The sequence below is a fragment of the Lygodium microphyllum genome, chromosome 19, assembly GCF_053477565.2.
Source record: "Lygodium microphyllum isolate KBCC chromosome 19, Lygodium_microphyllum_v1.1.10, whole genome shotgun sequence".
NCBI lineage: Eukaryota > Viridiplantae > Streptophyta > Polypodiopsida > Schizaeales > Lygodiaceae > Lygodium > Lygodium microphyllum.
Window position 1 is genome coordinate 26,208,806 of NC_141153.1, and position 17,900 is coordinate 26,226,705.

The 17,900-nt window shown below is 36.5% G+C and overlaps 1 protein-coding gene across 1 annotated transcript in view; it reads right to left on the reverse strand.

Moving 5' to 3' along the window:
• Window positions 1-17,900, reverse strand: part of LOC148019671 (GABA transporter 1-like) — a 115,670-nt gene that overhangs the window by 37,072 nt on the left and 60,698 nt on the right. Inside the window, exon 5 of the mRNA XM_087700803.1 lies at window positions 5,654-5,784. Within this exon, the coding sequence (XP_087556929.1) occupies window positions 5,654-5,784 (131 nt within the window). The remainder of the gene's footprint in view (window positions 1-5,653; window positions 5,785-17,900) is intronic.

The window sequence follows — 17,900 nt, forward strand, 5'->3', positions numbered from 1 at the left end:
AAGTTCATAGCATGTATGTCATGGAAGATTGGCACAATGAGGAGGATGACCTGGCCATTGACTAGACTGAACCCACGGAGGATGTTGATCATGAGCAATTATATGACTTGGAGGATGGGTTTCCCTTTGACCCAGGCAGTGAGCCCTCATAGATACTTGATTTAACATCCCACCCACCTCCCACTTCCCTTTGCTCGATCTCCTTGGATGCTTGGACACATTCCCGTAGCCCCAGCACCCTTCGCATTCAAGGCAATATCAATGGGAAGCATGTTTTTATCCTTGTGGATAGTGGAAGCACTCACAAATTTTTCAATAAATCAGCCATTGACCGGTTGAAATGTATTCCTATGGCATTACGCCACCCCTTGAAGGTCCAAGTAGCAAACAGAGAAGAAGAAATTAGCACACATGTATGTCCTGCAGTTTCCTTATGCTTGGCTAAAAATTATGTGGTACTGGTTGATCCGATTGCCCTAGATATGGGCCCCATTGATGTTGTCTTGGGATGTGATTGGCTGAAACAAATGGGGAAAATTGCTATAGACTTCTCTCAACTTTACATGGAGTTTATGATTCACAGACAGCCTATCCACCTAGAGGGAGTTCGAGATCATGCTGATTTTCAGCTCATTACAGCAAAGCAACTCAAACGAGAGTTTAAAAAATGTTCACATACCTTTGTTTTGCAATTAAATAAGGACACTTTTGATCAGCCCTCCACAGTATCATATGACTCTGCCTTGTAGGCCTTACCTGAGGAATACAATGACTTATTTTAGATGCCTACATCCCTCCCTCCCAAGAGACAAGTGGACCACCCCCTTGACCTAGAGCCCCATTCCAAGCCAGTGAACAAACCCCCCTATAGACTCTCCAAGTGTGAGCGTGAAGAGGTTGCAAAGCAAATCAAGGAGTTGCTAGAGATGGGTTTCATTGAACCGAGTTCTTCCCCCTATGCATCCCCTGTCCTCTTAGTCAAAAAGAAAGATGGCTGCTTTTGCATGTGTATTGACTATAGATATTTGAACAAAATTATAGTGAGAACCGCTACCCCATCCCACGGATTGATGATTGGATGTGTTAAAAGGGGCATGCTTTTTCACTTAGATTGACTTGCGATCTGGCTACCATCAGATTCATATGATGAGGTCAAAACATCCTTCAGGACTGATCGTGGACTTTACCATTTTCTTGTGATGCCTTTTGGGTTGACTAATACCCCTGCCACCTTTCAAAGCCTCATGAACAAAATCCTACAGCCCTTTTTGTTCAAGTTCGTGCTTGTTTTCTTTGATGACATCCTCATTTATAGCAAGTCATCTATGGAGCACTTGACACACATTCAGAGGGTATTTGACATATTGAGAGAGCATTGACTCTTTGCTAAGGAGAGAAAATGTATATTCATGTAGACATCTGTGGAGTACTCGGGACACATTGTGAGCCAAAATGATATACAGGCTGACCCCAAAAAGGTGCAATGTGTTAAGGATTGGCCCACTCCTTCCAGCACCACCTCCTTGCGTGGCTTCCTTTGTCTCTCTTCATTCTATAGACGTTTCATTAAGCACTATGCCACCATTGTAGCACCTTTGACTGATCGCTTGAAAAAAGAGTCATTCTTTTGGGATGCCACTGCAGATCATAGCTTCAAACAGTTAAAGGACGCGCTTACTTCAGCTCCCATCCTTGTTTGCCCTAACTTCTCTAAGCTATTTACCATTCATTGTGATGCCAGTGGCTGGGGTATTGGTGCATTATTGTTGCAAGAGCATGGTGTGATTGCATTTGAAAGCCGCAAGCTTGATGAGAAGGAGATGCAAATGAATATATACGACCAAGAGATGTTGGCCATCCTCCATGCCATCAAGAAATGGCACCACTATTTGTATGGCAGTCGCTTCCAAGTGAAAAGCGATCAGCGAGTCCTCCAATACTTCTTGACTCGGTCTACTTTGAGTCCTAAGCAAAGGCAATGGGTGGCAACCTTACAGAACTATGACTTTGACATTTCACATAGCGGGGCAAGGATAATATTGTGGCTGATTCTCTCTCTTGAATGTGGGCATGCTGAGTGTCATATATCTCAGAATTGCACAATGATTGGGTTAAAGAGCTCTAGGAGGATTACTTGTTAGATGATCATTTCAGCCACATATTTCAGAAATTACAGCATGGGGTTATGGCTGAAAACTCCCAATATGAGCTCAAGCATGGCCTTATTTGGTACCATGGCAAGATTGTCATCTCATACACTTCTCCCTTCACGCAAAAGATCATGGAAGAAATGCATTCCTGCCCCACTGCCGGTCACTTGAGTGTTTTCAAAACATATGACAGGATTGCCAAGAGATTTCATTGGAAAGGCTTATGGAGGGACGTCAAGGACTTTGTGACCAAATGTGTTCCATGCCAACAGAACAAGGATAGTACACTCAGGCCCATTGGCCTCTTGCACCCTCTCCCTGTCCCTGAAGGGAAATGTACTCACATCATAATGGACTTTATCACCGCCCTTCCCGTGACTAAGAAAGGGTGGAGCAGTATCTATCTGGTAGTTGATCACCTCACCAAAGCTATCCCCACTAAGGTCCAATATACTGCCTCTCAAGTGGCCACTCAGTTTATGGAAAATGTCTTCAAGTTGCATGGCTTACCACAAGTCATAGTACATGATCGGGATGCAAAGTTTATGAGCAACTTCTGGCAGAGAGTTTTCACCTCCATGGGGACCAAGCTTGCTCCATCCACCACTGCATACCACCCTCAGACTAATGGCCAAACTGAGAGAGTGAACAAATGGCTTGAGACATATTTGAGGCACTTTTGCCATGATGTACAGCACAGTTGGGATACGTGGCTTCACTTGGCTGAGTTTGCATATAATAACTCCACACACTCTAGCATTGGAGTTTCCCCTTTTGAGGCCTTATATGGGTATAAGGTTCCCCTTCCTATAGTCTTGTTTACTGATAAGATCAATCCTCAGAGTCAAGCTGAATTGGATCGCATGCAAGCTTTACTTCAGCAATGCAAAATGAATCTTCAGAAGGCCCAAACACACATGAAACTCTATGCTGATGAAAGACATAGGAATTTGGAATTCCAAGATGGGGAATTGGTCCTTTTGAAAGCCCCTAAGTCCGGCTACTCCACTCTCAAAGAGGGCAGCAGTAACAAGCTAGCCCATCGCTTCTATGGCCCATACCGCATTCTGAAGAGAGTTGGCGACTTGGACTACCGCTTAGAACTCCCCCCTACCACCAAAATCCACAATGTGTTTCATGTTAGTCAACTGAAACCCTTCGTAGGCTCCTCAATGGACTATGTGGAAGAACTTCCCCCCATCGATGAAGAGGGCATCACTCAATATGTTCTTGAAGCAATCATTGGGCAGTGAGATAAGCACTTACGATCCCGATCCATCAAAGAGTACCTCATCAAATGGCAAGGCCTACCCTTGGAAGAAGCCTCTTGGTGCCCAGCAACCATCCTCGATGAATTCTCCTACCTCCGTGAACCCCAACGGTTGGAAGAATAGCCAGTCATGCCCCAAATTGCCCACTTCCCGCCCGCAGACTGCACACTATTTTAGAACAGTTTTGTACTTACTCAAATCACATGCATGTGCATTCTACATAGGCTGAAAGTACTCGTCATAAGCTCCGTTTTGACATGTAGTAAGCCCCATTTGGAGCCGCCCATCAAAAGTTATGACCAGTTTACTTCAGCCGACCGATTCAGGACTGCATGTTGTCCCTAGTCTCTCCACACCTATTCTTCATTGTCAAAGGGCTCTGAGTAGTACTTTGCAACCCTCCCTTAGCCCACCCATCACTCCCCTCTGTTTCTCCTTGTTTTTGAGGGCAAAAACCTTTCGAGTGGGGATGGATTGTAACAAGCGAGATACACAATGACTAAGGTTTAGACACCCCATCGCATTGTCCAGGGTATTTAAGGTGTAAGAGCCCTAGATTAGGGCAACCACTGATTATCAAGATCATACTCTTCACCTTCATCTCCAGCTTTCATGGCTTCCTTCTCCCTTCTCTCCTCTTTTCTCTCTTTCTCTCTCCTCTTCTAGTCTTCTTCCTTCTTCTTCTTGTTCTCTTTCTCTCTCCTCAGCTCTTCTTCTCTCTCCCCTCAACCTCTTTCATTACACATTTCCTATCTTTTAGTCTACATACTTAGAATAGACACACTAGAATGGATAAGAGGGATAGAATGGGATATGAGGATTTTAATGAGAAATAGGAAAACCCTGGATTACCATATCTTCAAGGAATAGGTGCTTATGTAAGTCCTTTTTTTAAAAGCTTGTGTTGGAGGGGAAAAGTTGAATTCTCACGTGTGAGTTTGCAATGCTTTTAGGTATTATGTGGGATCCATCCATGTGCAAGGAACTTGATCACCAATGCATTAGTGCATGGAATAAGATAGTAGTTTTTAAACTTGACATCTAGATTTTAAGCATCTCTTGCATTGAGCACTTGAGAATGACTAAAATTTTGAATTTCAAAATGATTGTAACGCTCTCCTCCTTTCAATGTGGTAGCCAATGGGCACGTCTCCCTTTTTTTAATGTGAAATTTAAGTTTTCTATTATAAATACCACCATTTCCTTTCAACAAAGCCAAGATTGGTAAGTCATAGTGTGAAAGAGGGTGGATAAATGGTTGTGACATGCTTGATTGAAGAGCTTGTAGTGGCACAAAAACAAAATGTCTCTCTTAAATAGCTTTCATATCTTTTCCCTAGCTTTCCAATGTGCAAAATTTCTTGTCAATAGCTTTCTTAAGATTTTTTGTTTGATTATTTAAATTCATGAACCAATTTTCCATATTGTTGATCATTTTCTACTTCCATGATCCATTAGTATAGGTTTAGCCACCACATAAGACATACTTATCTCTTCCTCAATTTCAAAAGTCACTTATACCACTTGTACTTATACCTATATAGGTATCATATTATGCACAATGGCAAGGCTCAATGTAGGCTACTCCAAGGCTTTCTATGGATCAATAAGTGAAGATGGGAATATGATAACCATATGATATAAATAGGAGAAGTATATTAGATCAATACGACATGTCAAACCCAAATAAGGTAGGGTAATGTAAGACTTTGTATGGATCAAACAAGTGAAGATGGAAATAAAATAATCATACAACATAGAAATGAGGGTAGACATAGGATAAGTAAATTAGACCAATACTACATGCAAACTGAAGTACCCTTTCAATACTATTGGCACCAAAAGTACAACATAGAAAGACCTCCTCAAGTCTCCATTTTTAAAAGACTATCTCTTGATGCTCATGGGATTGATATCTATGTAATATCTTCAAATACCACTTCTTTACCCTTTCTTATTGTCCAAGCATTGATTGTTTGGAATCATGTTCTATATGTAATATTCATAATGATTCTTTGCTACTTTGAGAGCTAATATTACTAGTAATTAAATGCATATAGAAGTTGATAACACATATCAAAAAGCTCCTATTAATTAAATGGATGGATAAATAAGACTTCACTTAAATTTTTTCATTGTAGAAATATTACAAGAATGAACGCACTAAGTTGTTCGATTGAACTATATGTTCAACTAATATTTTGGTTAAGAAGGCTAGACAATACAACTTACTTGAGTTTCCACTAGAACTGCATTTCCATATGCAGTGGATAACATTGAGAACGCATTGAAAGCAAGCATCACTTTTTGAGATGTTGTTCCTACCAAAGAGTACTCAGCAAGTGGTTTTTGTTTTGAGTACCCTACACACAAATGCAAATTAGTATTGATAAATACAACAATAACACCATAAGGGAAAATTTATTAACTTCATGCTTGATAAAACAAAAATCAAATAAGATTCCCAATAAGTGATTAACAACTGCATGCATGAGCCATAATGCTAATATGATGTGATGTACTCTATAAATTTGAAGGTTTTCACTAATCATTAAAAGGATTACTCCTTGCCTACATATTTGCATCGTCATCATGTCCTTCACAAAACCTATGTAGAAGAATTCATATGAGGAGATTCCATATGTATCTCTAGGTCATATTAATTTGAAAACATATTATATTTTCATCCTTCATCTCACAATGACTTCAAATGATATGCCCTTACTTGTTGAAGCAAGAAAGCTTGGAAATAATATCTATCATGCATGAAAGTTTAACCTAATTGTCCTAGGTCATGGACCAAGACCACCCACCATGAAATGAGAATAAACAAATAATTAGCATAGAAGAGAAATGTTTTAAACACAATCCCATTAAAATGCTCATGACCAACAAGCCTTCTACTTGTGGAGTACAAAAGAACTAGGTTACCTTTGCTACACAAAACTATGTCACCTAGATTAAAGGAGAACTCTTGCATGCTTTTTAAGGTAATTGTAGGCCAAAGTTTGCATATGCCCTTCCATACTTTGAAACAAAATGAAAAGTGTGGAAGTATGAATGCCAATGCATAAACCTAAAGTCTCTTAAGGTGGAAGATAGCTTTAAAAATATTTATTTTTAATATTTACCTCCTTTCTCATCCATTAGTAGAAGAAAATATCAATAGAAACTTGTCAATATTTAAATATTAATCTTTATTTAGAATTTGACTAAAAGTAGTATAGATGCCAAATAAAAAGTTTGAAGAGAGAGCCCACACAAAGAGACTCTCTGTGTCATTTCAAAATTTAGAAAAGTTGGAGAGGATGATTTGGTGGAGGATGAAAAGTCCAAACTCTCCCATCCATTTGAAATGGAAGACCTTAGTTACTTTTATTATATCCTAGAAATTTGAAATTTGCAAGATAAAGTTAGTTGACATATTAATTTCTCAATAGAAACATCTTCAATCCATCCTTAAAAGAATTTGGTATGCTAGTTCCAAAGCTATTTTTACACCCATGGAATCAACCCTCAAGCCAACTAAGGATAAAAATGATGATTCTTGTGATGTTACTATGTATAGGTAGCTCATTGATTTTCTTATCTATTTAAGTATCACAAGAAGGCAACTTGATATTAATTATCTAAATTCACTTGCTCAATTTATGCAATCTAAGAAATTTCATTGGGTGATAGCAGGAATACTATGTACTTGAAAGAAACTTGGCATTGGGGTATTTTATATGGAGTTGATAAGCCAATACTACATGGATTTATTACAATCGATTTGGTTGATAGAATAAGAATGAATGGCAATAACATAGTTGCAAACCTTTTAGGTAAGTTGCATCTTTCTCCTAAGGAGATTCCTTAGAAAATCTCAAAAAGAGATTCTATTTAAAAAATCATCCAAAAATCAATAGGTCATTTTCTCAAAAGCTACAAATATAATGTGTTTTGGAAATATTAGTACTAACACATTGAATGTGAATTGACAAACCTTACTTTTCTAACACTTGGATTCTTTACATGTGAACATATGCAATTATCAAAAAAATCATAGTCCAAAATATTTGGTTACTTTTATATATATGCAAAAATGATGAAACATTAAGGATTTTATATTAGTTAACCTGTAGTGATTTCATTATATCACCATGCTTGGATTTTTTAACACAACCTAACCTTTTTTAAAGTTGTAGATTTATTATCATGCACACATTGATTATATTAGTTGTGATACAATCACTTCAACATTGCCATGAAGTTTACAACAATTTATAGCTATGCTAGACATGATGATGCTATATTTACAAACTTCCTACATACAAATAAGTTATGCATAACGCATATATAAGAGATCAACTCATATAGTGCCATACACATAAACTCTATAAGAATGCCCAAATTTTACAATTACCTTTACTAAACAACATTAGGTTTGTGATAATTAAAAGTGACTCAACTCCTTGCACACAAATAATTAAATCTTAATGACATGAAAAGTCACTCACTTCACAAGAAATCACACTCATAAGCACAAAAATTATCAATATAAGAAAGAGTATAAATTATCCTACATGGATAATGCAATACAATAAGAGATACAAAGCTAACATATGAAATTTTTGGTCAGATATACCTTCTTTCTTCTTTGCTTCCTTGCTATTACTATTTTCTATTCTTTTCTCAAGTTTCCTCAATGAATTCATACATCTCTCAATGTGTCAGGTCAACTAGACCCCTTGCCTCATCAAACAATGGTATAAACTCTTTGGATGCTACTATAGTATTTTCAGCTCTCTTTAGATTACCTTCACTTCTCGAACTTCTTGATTCATCAACTAGTAATTTCAAAAAGACTTAGAGGTTTATTTCACAAAAAATAGTGGAAGATAATATTTTTCAACATCAATTTTATTGCCTCATTTCTTAAGGGCACAAGAGATTTAGTGTATTGATTGTAGTAGACTTATCTATGTCCCTAAAAAGTCTACATTACACTCATTTGGTCCTAAACACGAGTCAAGAAACTTATTGATTAGCTAGTATATTAATTTAATGCCTTCCATCTATTATATATCAACACATTATTGTTATACAATTTGGTGAATATTTCTTTTAATATTATATTATTTATACGCTACATAAGTCATTATTGTCATCTAAAACTAAATGCCATGTGGTCTATACATGGAGATATTACTCAAAAATACATAAGCATGTCATGTGGATTTTTAAAAAAAAAATATTTTTAAAATAGTATTTTTACACATTTCTTACATAGAAAAGGGTGCCATATAAAGGGGTCATTTGCAAATTGAATATAGAAAGGGATGTATTTTATTTTTACAAATTTACACATAAGGGTATTTTTAAATAGGCCTTGAATGCAGGTGATATAAATGGTTTACATATAGTGAACCTTCTTGTCTAATATTAGTGATCTATAATAGCAATATACAAAGGTATACACAAAAATTTGAAATATTAGGATAGGAAATTTGCTAAAATATCCATATATATTAGTAGTCTTTCAAGGAAAGGTCTAAGAGGTGAGAGAAAGAAAAGTACAGAGAGTGAAAAAGTGATGAGGAGAGAGAAATACTAGAAAGATAGAAAATAAGAGAGAGAAGCAATGAAAGTTGACTACAAGTAGGGGAGATGAGAGACAATAATTATATGTTGATAAAAAGATCCCAAAAATTACATTCTCATACATTTTATACCTATGTCAATGTGACAAGGTATTAATAATAACTCTCTCTCACTAATACATATATTCCTAGCTTCTTGAAATCCATCCCTATCCAAAGGTTTTTACCCACAAAAACAAATTTACAAAGGCAAAGAAGGATAGATGAAATAGAGTGCTACTTTGATTTCAGCTACACAAAAGATGAGAAATGAATCACGTAGTGAAGAGTTATTTTCTCAAATGAGGACATCAAGAAAAAGCTCTGTCATATACATAATTTGGATGTCTTCAAAAGGAATTGGAACCTTCAAATCCTCAAGAAGTAGTCTTTGAAAAAAATATACAGCTTGATGTAAAAAACAAGGTATGCTAAAGAAAACTACCGTAACTTCTGATAGAAATATCCAAATGGGGCATGCTGCATATCAAAATATAACTAGTGAAGAGTTCTTTGATCTATATAGGTTGAAAAATTCTAAAAATTAGGAAAAATAAAATTCTAGACTAGTGTTTTCTAGTGCTTGTTTAGAGTGCAATTGGCTCCCATGTGACTGTGTCTTAACCATTAGTGTATCATGTAGATATAGAAACTCATTCAAGATGGAATCTGGCCTTCAAGAAGCTTCCTCAAGTGGTAAACCCTTCCACTTGATTAAATAATCAATGATGGAGTGAGATTGAAGCTTCTTTTTATGCTTACCGATGACCTCCTTAGGAACATACTGAATAAGTCATTCTTCATCCATAGGAGAGGCAGCTCATCAACTATTTCCACCTAGGTACTATAAAAGAGTTTGAGCTAACTAACATGAAATACATTATAAATCTTAGTGGAATATGAAAGTTCCAATCGATATGCTAAGTGTCCAATATGCTTCAAGATCTTGTAGGGCCTATAGAGCTTATGAGCAAGTTTGTTGCTAGAGCCATCCTTTAGAGTAGAATATCAAGACTTGGGTACTTTCAGAGAACTAACTCTCCCTCTTAGAACTCCAAGGGTCACCTCTTCTCATCACCATACACCTTCATTTGATCTTCAACTTTCCTAAGATTCATCTTACATTTTTGAAGAAGAACCTGCATTCTTTCCAATTCTTCCTTTCCATGAGGGTAAATCTTTTCACAAAGTAATGATGTGTTCTTTCCAATTCTTCCTTTCCATGAGGGTTAATCTTCTCACAAAAACTAACTATATGTAAGGGTTTCTTATAGTCATACATATTCTCAAAGAGTGAGACTCCAATGCTAGCATGAGGAAAGTTATTATAGGAAAACTCAGTCAAATGTAACCATAGATCCCATGCATGTTATACATCACGATAGAAATGGCGAAGGTAAGTCTCCAATCACTTATTAATGCTTTATATGTGATGATCAGTCTATGGATGATAGGCTATATAAGAAGCAAATTGAGTACCCATGGATCTCAACAGCGCCTGCTAAAAGTTACTTATAAACTTGGTATCTCTAGTATACACAATCATATGCTGTAATCCATGTAATCTAAAGATCTCCTCCATGAACTAACTAGCCACTTATGAAGTAGTGAAGTGAGTCTTGGTAGGAATGAAATGGGCTACCTTAGTGAGCCACTCCACTACCACATAAATGCTATTCCAATCCTTTTTTGTAATAGGTAGACGAGTAATAAAATCCAATCCATGGTAATATGTGTGCATTTTCCTTATGGAATAGACAATGGTTGCAATAGAGAACGTGTCTTACAAGTGTTATTCTTAATCTACTACTGATAAGGCATACACTGCATGACATAGTCTTTAACATCTTTAGACAATCCTTTCTAATAAAAGCTATTTTTGATTTCATCATAGGTCTTAAATACTCCAAAGTATCTAACTATGGGAAAATAATATAACTCCTCAATAACTTTTAGCTTGAAAGAAGAAGTAGAGGGAATAACAATCTTGCCATTAAGCTAAATGAGGCAATTCTTAAGCTAATAATGTAATTTTTCCTCCGCAAGACCTCGTTGTAATTTTTGAAGTACATGGTTGAACTCATCATCTAAAAGATAGACTTCTTGTAACTCCTCAATCCAATCACCATGTAACTTGGTCATAGCTTAAACCCAACATACCCACATTCTAGAGAGAGAATCGGCTATCACATTCTCTTTTCCCCTTGTATGAGTGATGTCAAAAACATAGTTTTGAAAGATAGCTACCTACCTACATTGCTTAAGGGTAAGATTTGACTGAGTAAGGAAATACTTTAGAACCATGTGATCACTATGAACTCTAAATCGACTATCATACAAATAATGGTGTCATTTCTTTGCTTGGGGGGATCACTCATGAATATATGTATATTCAACTCGAGTTCAAAATAAGGGGTTTTTAAAACACCAATTTTATACAATTTTTTACATATAGAAGGGTGTCATATAAAGGGGTCACTTACAGATTGAATAGAAAATGGTTGTGTTTTATTCAAGAAAATTTCAAAGATTAGGATATTTATAAATAGGCCATGAACGCACGTTATATAGAGAGTATATATATAGTGAACCCCCAGAGTTTCTTTATCACATGTAGAATAGCCAATATCTCGTGGCCATAGACATTCATAGCCACCTCTTTATCTATAATCTTGAGGCTTTCAAAGGTAATAACTCCATGCTCTTATAGCAAAATAAACCCTATGGTACAACCGTTGGCATCAGACTATATGCTTAACTTTCCAAAGAGATTCGGGTATATTAGAATAGGAGTAGAAGTAAGTAATTCCTTTAACTAATTGAAGCTACTATCTAAAAGTGCATCCCAAAATAAAGCTTTCGTCTTCAACCTATTAGTCAAACAAGCTAATACAGTTGTATAATATTTAATGAATCTATGATAGAATGATAATAGACCAAGAAACCCTCTAAGTGAAGTAGTAGTGATAGGTATTGGCCAATCTCTAATAGACTCCACCTTCTTAGGGTTAGCTTGTATCCCTTGTACTCCAAACATGAAAGAGCACTCCACAATACGGCTCAAGTACTCCACTTCAATCTACATGAAAGAGCACTTTTTCTTCTTAGCAAGAGTTTGTGATGTCTCAATACATCAAAAACCTTTCTCATATGTGATAAATGGTCACGTGTAGAGTCTTACTATAAATCAATATGTCATAAAAGAAGACTAGGAAAAATTGGAGGAGGAAAGACTATAAAATCTTACTCATCAAACTTTTGAAGGTAGATGGAGTATTAGTGAGCCCAAATGGCATCACTAGGAAATGGTGTAGACTACGATTGGTCCTAAAGGAGATTTTAACTTTACCACCCTCTCTATATGGATTTGATGATATTCAAACATCAAATCAATCTTGGTAAAGAATCTAGCCCCCTTGAGATCACTAAGCAAGTTATGAACTCTAGGAATTGGATACATGTTCCTCACTATGATCTTGTTTAGATCCTTGTAGTAAATACATATCCTAAAGACTTCATATTTATTCTTCACTAGCAAGATCACATATACATAAGGTGAAGAACTAGGCTTAATAAATCCCATCTGTAAAAGCTACTTTTATTTTCTTAGCTACTTCCTACGCTCGCATTTTTGACAATCCATAAGGGGGCTTATTGGACTTACTTTGAATGAGACTTAAAATCAATAGGGTGATTCACTACTCTCTTAGGAGGCAATGAAGAAGGTACTTCAAACAAGTCCCTGTACTTCTCAAGTAGATCTTTCAAAGCTGGATGCTTTGTTGAATTCTTAGACTAATCTTCCACCTCTTTATTTAGGTGCAAAATAAAAACTATTAGTGGTATTGTATTGTTATTTGCATGCTTTCACTCATGGATGTTACTATGTTTTCATGATTTGGTGTTGAGTTTTTGTATTTTTCATTCTCACAAATCATGTTGTGAGTGTTGTGCTTCAGGTTTTCTCACTTTTGGTTCATTTTTACATTCTCACATGGTATTAAATCTTCTAAAGTAAAACATTAGATCACACAATAAATATATATTTCATAATAAGAATGAGGTACATCACCAATCCAAGTATTAGAGAAAACCACTTGCTCATTTAAGTTAAACATTTGTATTTGTATGTGTATATTAAACAATGCAAGGCTAGTCACTAACACTTAATGACAACATATAATATGTCATCACCCTCCCAACTATACAAAGATATAACAGTAAAGGAACACTAAAGCTACACATTTACTCATGTATAATAGTATAGCAACCACCTACTCACTTACACATAGTGTGGTAGCAAAGCTGGGCTGCTACCACAATATAATGCAAGAAGATTTCCATGAGTTTGTGTTGCCTCTATTTCCTCACTAGTAATCATAAATGTAAGGGCAAGTCTACTCAGTCTAACCTTGTCATAATATTCAATAGTGCACCTATCATTATTGTATGAATATTAACCATTTATACTCTACAACTCCTTGTGGTGTGGCAAGCAATGCATTGAGAAGGAGCTTGTCCTTTTTTTCTTCCATGGTGGAAACTAGAACATCTTGCAAAAGAGGAGCAACATCCTCCTTGGCTTCCTATGCCCGTCCAATAAAAGCTTTCACTAGCCAGCATGCAAGTGAAGTTGTGTTTTGATTAATTGTTCTTCTCAATGAATAATAATTAGATCTCTTGAGTCATGAAGCATTGTTATATGGGTGGCAATTGAATCCATAATCCTCCATATTATAAAATTCACTAAAACATTCCCTCACAAAGTATGTAGTAATATGGATAGGATGCCAAATTAATCATATTTCATGAGTTCATTAATGCCACTTCAACTCATGCCTTACAACTTAATCTCACTAGCTATGATCCATAGGATTAATATACCAGGAGAAATGCTTGCTTCATGATGGAATGTAAGCTCAAACCATCACATGCTATACAATAAATGATCTATGCATGTAGAACAATCATGCATGTCTAATCTGAGTGTCACTCCTCCATATAGCTCATGAAAATGTGTAATCCATTCATCAAGAACACATGTAAGCTTTAGATGTATAGCATTTCTAAGCATACAATATGAATTTGAGATCATGAACATGGTATTATACCCTTCATGATGATAAATAATCCTAATTTATGATATAGGCAATCAATGAAACATCTAGATCAACCATATCTATTACGAAAAACAAAAAATCATGAGAGTTACCTACGTGTCTTTGGAAATCCCAAGTATAACCCTCCTAGCCCCATGGGAAATATCCTAGAGTTCTCTACTAGAATGTATCAATTTCCCTTGTTAGAATGATATCTTTTCTTAAAAGGTTCATCAAGTGCATCAAATTGCCTTGAATAAATGATGTTGCATTAAATTTATGCAATGCAATAATTTTCCTTGAATTTATCTAAATTGAGAGACTTTATGTATTGTATCAATTTTTCATGAAATCAAATATATAATGATTTCATACTATTTGATATCATGCATCAATTTTCCTTGAGAATTCTAGTTATTACATAACAACTTGCACCACCATATCAAATTGATGGATATCTTCAACTATTTTTAATGCCACAAGACAATGAAATACTACAACATGTAGTGCACAACTCTTTGGTTATATGAATTTAGAAACTAGTATAATTAACTACTAAATTCTATCACATTCTTTGCCAAAATGAATATAGTCTATAGCATTGCTAGTCAATAATTTTAGTAGAAATGACTTAATAACTAATACCAAATCTTCAATAAACCCTCACATGAAAAATGAAAGTGTGCCCAAGCAAATAATGCCAAAGCTTCTTGATTGAGTAGCTCATCCCAATATATTCTCTTTCCATGGCTGAATAGTTTCTTTCTACATTGGACAATCTTTTGCTTGTATAAAACACTAGACAAAGCCATCCATTGGCATCCTGGTGCATAAGCACACTACCAATAGCCATGTTAGAGGCAACAACAGATACATGAAAGGTTTTTGCCCAATCTAGAGGGTTCAAAATTAGGGCTCTAGAAAGCATAGCTTAAGGTGACAAAATGCTAAGTCAATGTCTTCATTCCACTAATAGACAGGTTTGGCCACATGTGTCAATTTATTCAAGGGGACAACCAAGTGCGCCAAAAGTCACAGGTGGCAGCCATGCCACCAGATTTGGCCCTAGAATCCAAATAGCATGAATGATGAATTTGGTAGTATGGCTTGCATGATTGCTACCATCTTGGAGTCAACAACAATGCCCTCTTGACAAATAATGTGGCCCAGTAAAATGCCTCCTCTAACAACAAACACACATTTTAGAGGATTTAAAATTAAAATTACCTCATAGCAGTGTGTGACACAGAATCAAAGATGCATCAAATGGAGCATGGATTTTCCAAAGACACTAAAATCATTCAAAAATACTCTCATAAAATTCATTGGATAGGGCCCAAAAATATATTGCATGTCTCATTGAGAAAAGAGGTTGGAGCATTCTTGAGGCCAAACCACATCATTGTACAGACATACACTCCCCATGCTATGATGATGAAAACCATGTTAGATTAATCTTCTGGGACAAGTCAAACTTGGTTGTATACATTAAAACCATCAAGAAAAGAGTACATCTTGTGGCCAACCAATTCATCTAAGATAGTATCTAAATATGGATGGAAAACTAATTTGGGATTGTGGTTGCATATTAAGCCTTTTGTACTCAATACATATTTGAAGCTCCTTATTCTTTTTAAGAACTATGACAATTGAGGAAATCCAATTTTCTCAATTGAATGGAGCCATAAACCCAACTTGGAGTAGTCAGTCTTATTTGGCCATGTGAGGGTTCATCCTATAGTAGTGAGTCTAAACTTGACCATCATCCAATTTCAAATGTATCTAGTGCTCATAGAATCTAGGATCTAGTCCTTTCATCTTTGAGTACTCCTAGCAAAAAATATATTTAAACTCTATCAACAAACTAGTGAATTATTGTTAGAAGTCTAGCTCTAGTTGGTGGGAACTAATATTTACTAGCTACCAAGATATATTGTGTCCAATTCATTTTCATTTACCCTTGTGATCTTTTGCATTTGCATCTCAAACTTGCACTTTTGGCTTAGTATTTTCTTTATTGAGGCTTCAATAATTTGATCAAAATTAGCACTTTGTATCTCACAATGCAAGTTCTAGATTCCACAATTTTCTGGACTATTTTCATTACCCTACCTCTCCAAGATTTTCAACTACAAACCTTGCGGTTGCTTGTATTGTTCACCTGCCTACAATGAGGTATAGGTGGGCTAATATTGGTCAAGAACATAGTCACTTTATGTTAATTTTTGTTGATTGTAAGTTTATCTTTATCCTAGTTATGGATGACTCTTGCTTGGCATAGCCAAGGTCTTCTTGATAATAGGTGGTAATATTTGCAGACATGCTCCATATTCAACACAACCAAGGAAACAAATAATTGAATTATAGTAATTTCTAGAAGTACAGAGTGTATGATACCAAGAGGTCTTATCCATTGTTGTTGATTGACCATTCTTACCAAGAATAAGACTTGTTCTCAATCCATTAGTCCCATTTCTTGACAAATTACCGATGTGATGATATTGACATCGGATCCACTATCGAGCAGGATGTTTTGGATGATTTTCTCCTTACACCTGACAAGGATAACCCAAATGGCCAAGTGAGAGAAGGGGATTGTTAGCATTGGCTCTTATTGAATTTTATGAATTGTTGCCTTTAGATTATTAGTAGGCATAGGGGCTACTTTTGGTTATGATAATATTGGGCACTCTAGCTAAATCATTTTCAATAGGTGATCCTTGAAAGATGGGACACGATTCAAGAGGTCACCTAGTGGCACAATAATATTCATTGGTCCCCCACTTGGTTGTTACTTCACTACTACTATGGGCTTGTCTACTAGGTTCTACTTCCTTTAGGTTTAGCATCTAGGGTTTTACCCTTCTCTATCCAAGGTGATCTTCTAAACTCATCTTACGATCTTTACTTGGATTATCATCTAGTAATTCGCTCTTCTTCTTGTGAGAGCGGAATTTTGATGCCGAGAAGTGCTTAAAAATAGCTAAAAATTACGAATATCAAGGGAAAAATATTCAACGTCGAAGGTGGCGGCTCGATCTAGGACGATTTTAAGCGTCAAAGTGCCTTAAAGACGCCCGAGCGATACTTGTTGATTTTTCATAAATTTTCAGACTATTGTGCGGGTTGACAAGAGTTACCCACCAATGCGGGATGCTGAGCTGGATGCCCAAGATTTTTCAGAGCTCAATTCGGAGTCCGGACGGGGAAGGAGCCAACAAACGGTCAAGATATGAAGAGGTGGACAAAATTGGGTGTGCCTTTTGGAGGCTTGAAACCCCCCCCCCCCCCCCCTTCAAATTTTAACCAACATGAAGAGGAAAAAACGTGGAAGCGTGGAGGAAGAGGCCGCCTGCATCACGCCGAAAAATGCGCCATCAATGGGAGGATGCAATCTTCAGCCTGTGAATAACCACCCCAAGTGATCATTGCCCTTCAATCCCCTCTGCCTGCTGGGTATATCGCCATGCTTCACTCGCGCAATGGTGGTCTCTATAAAGATCTCTAATTTTAGTCTTTCTCTCTCCTCCCTCTCTCTCCTCTAAGGGCAGATGCATGTGGTGAAGAAGAAGAAGAAGAATGGATGACGGATGCTTGTCCAATGAAGACCGGATTGCTTCGTGGTGCAAGAGAAATGAAGATTGCTGATTGTGGACTGTCATGAGCATTAATGGCAGCTGGAAATCAATCCCGAGACATGGCAAATAAAAACCCACAACCCACAAAGAACGGTAATTTCACTTTTACAAAGGAAATTGA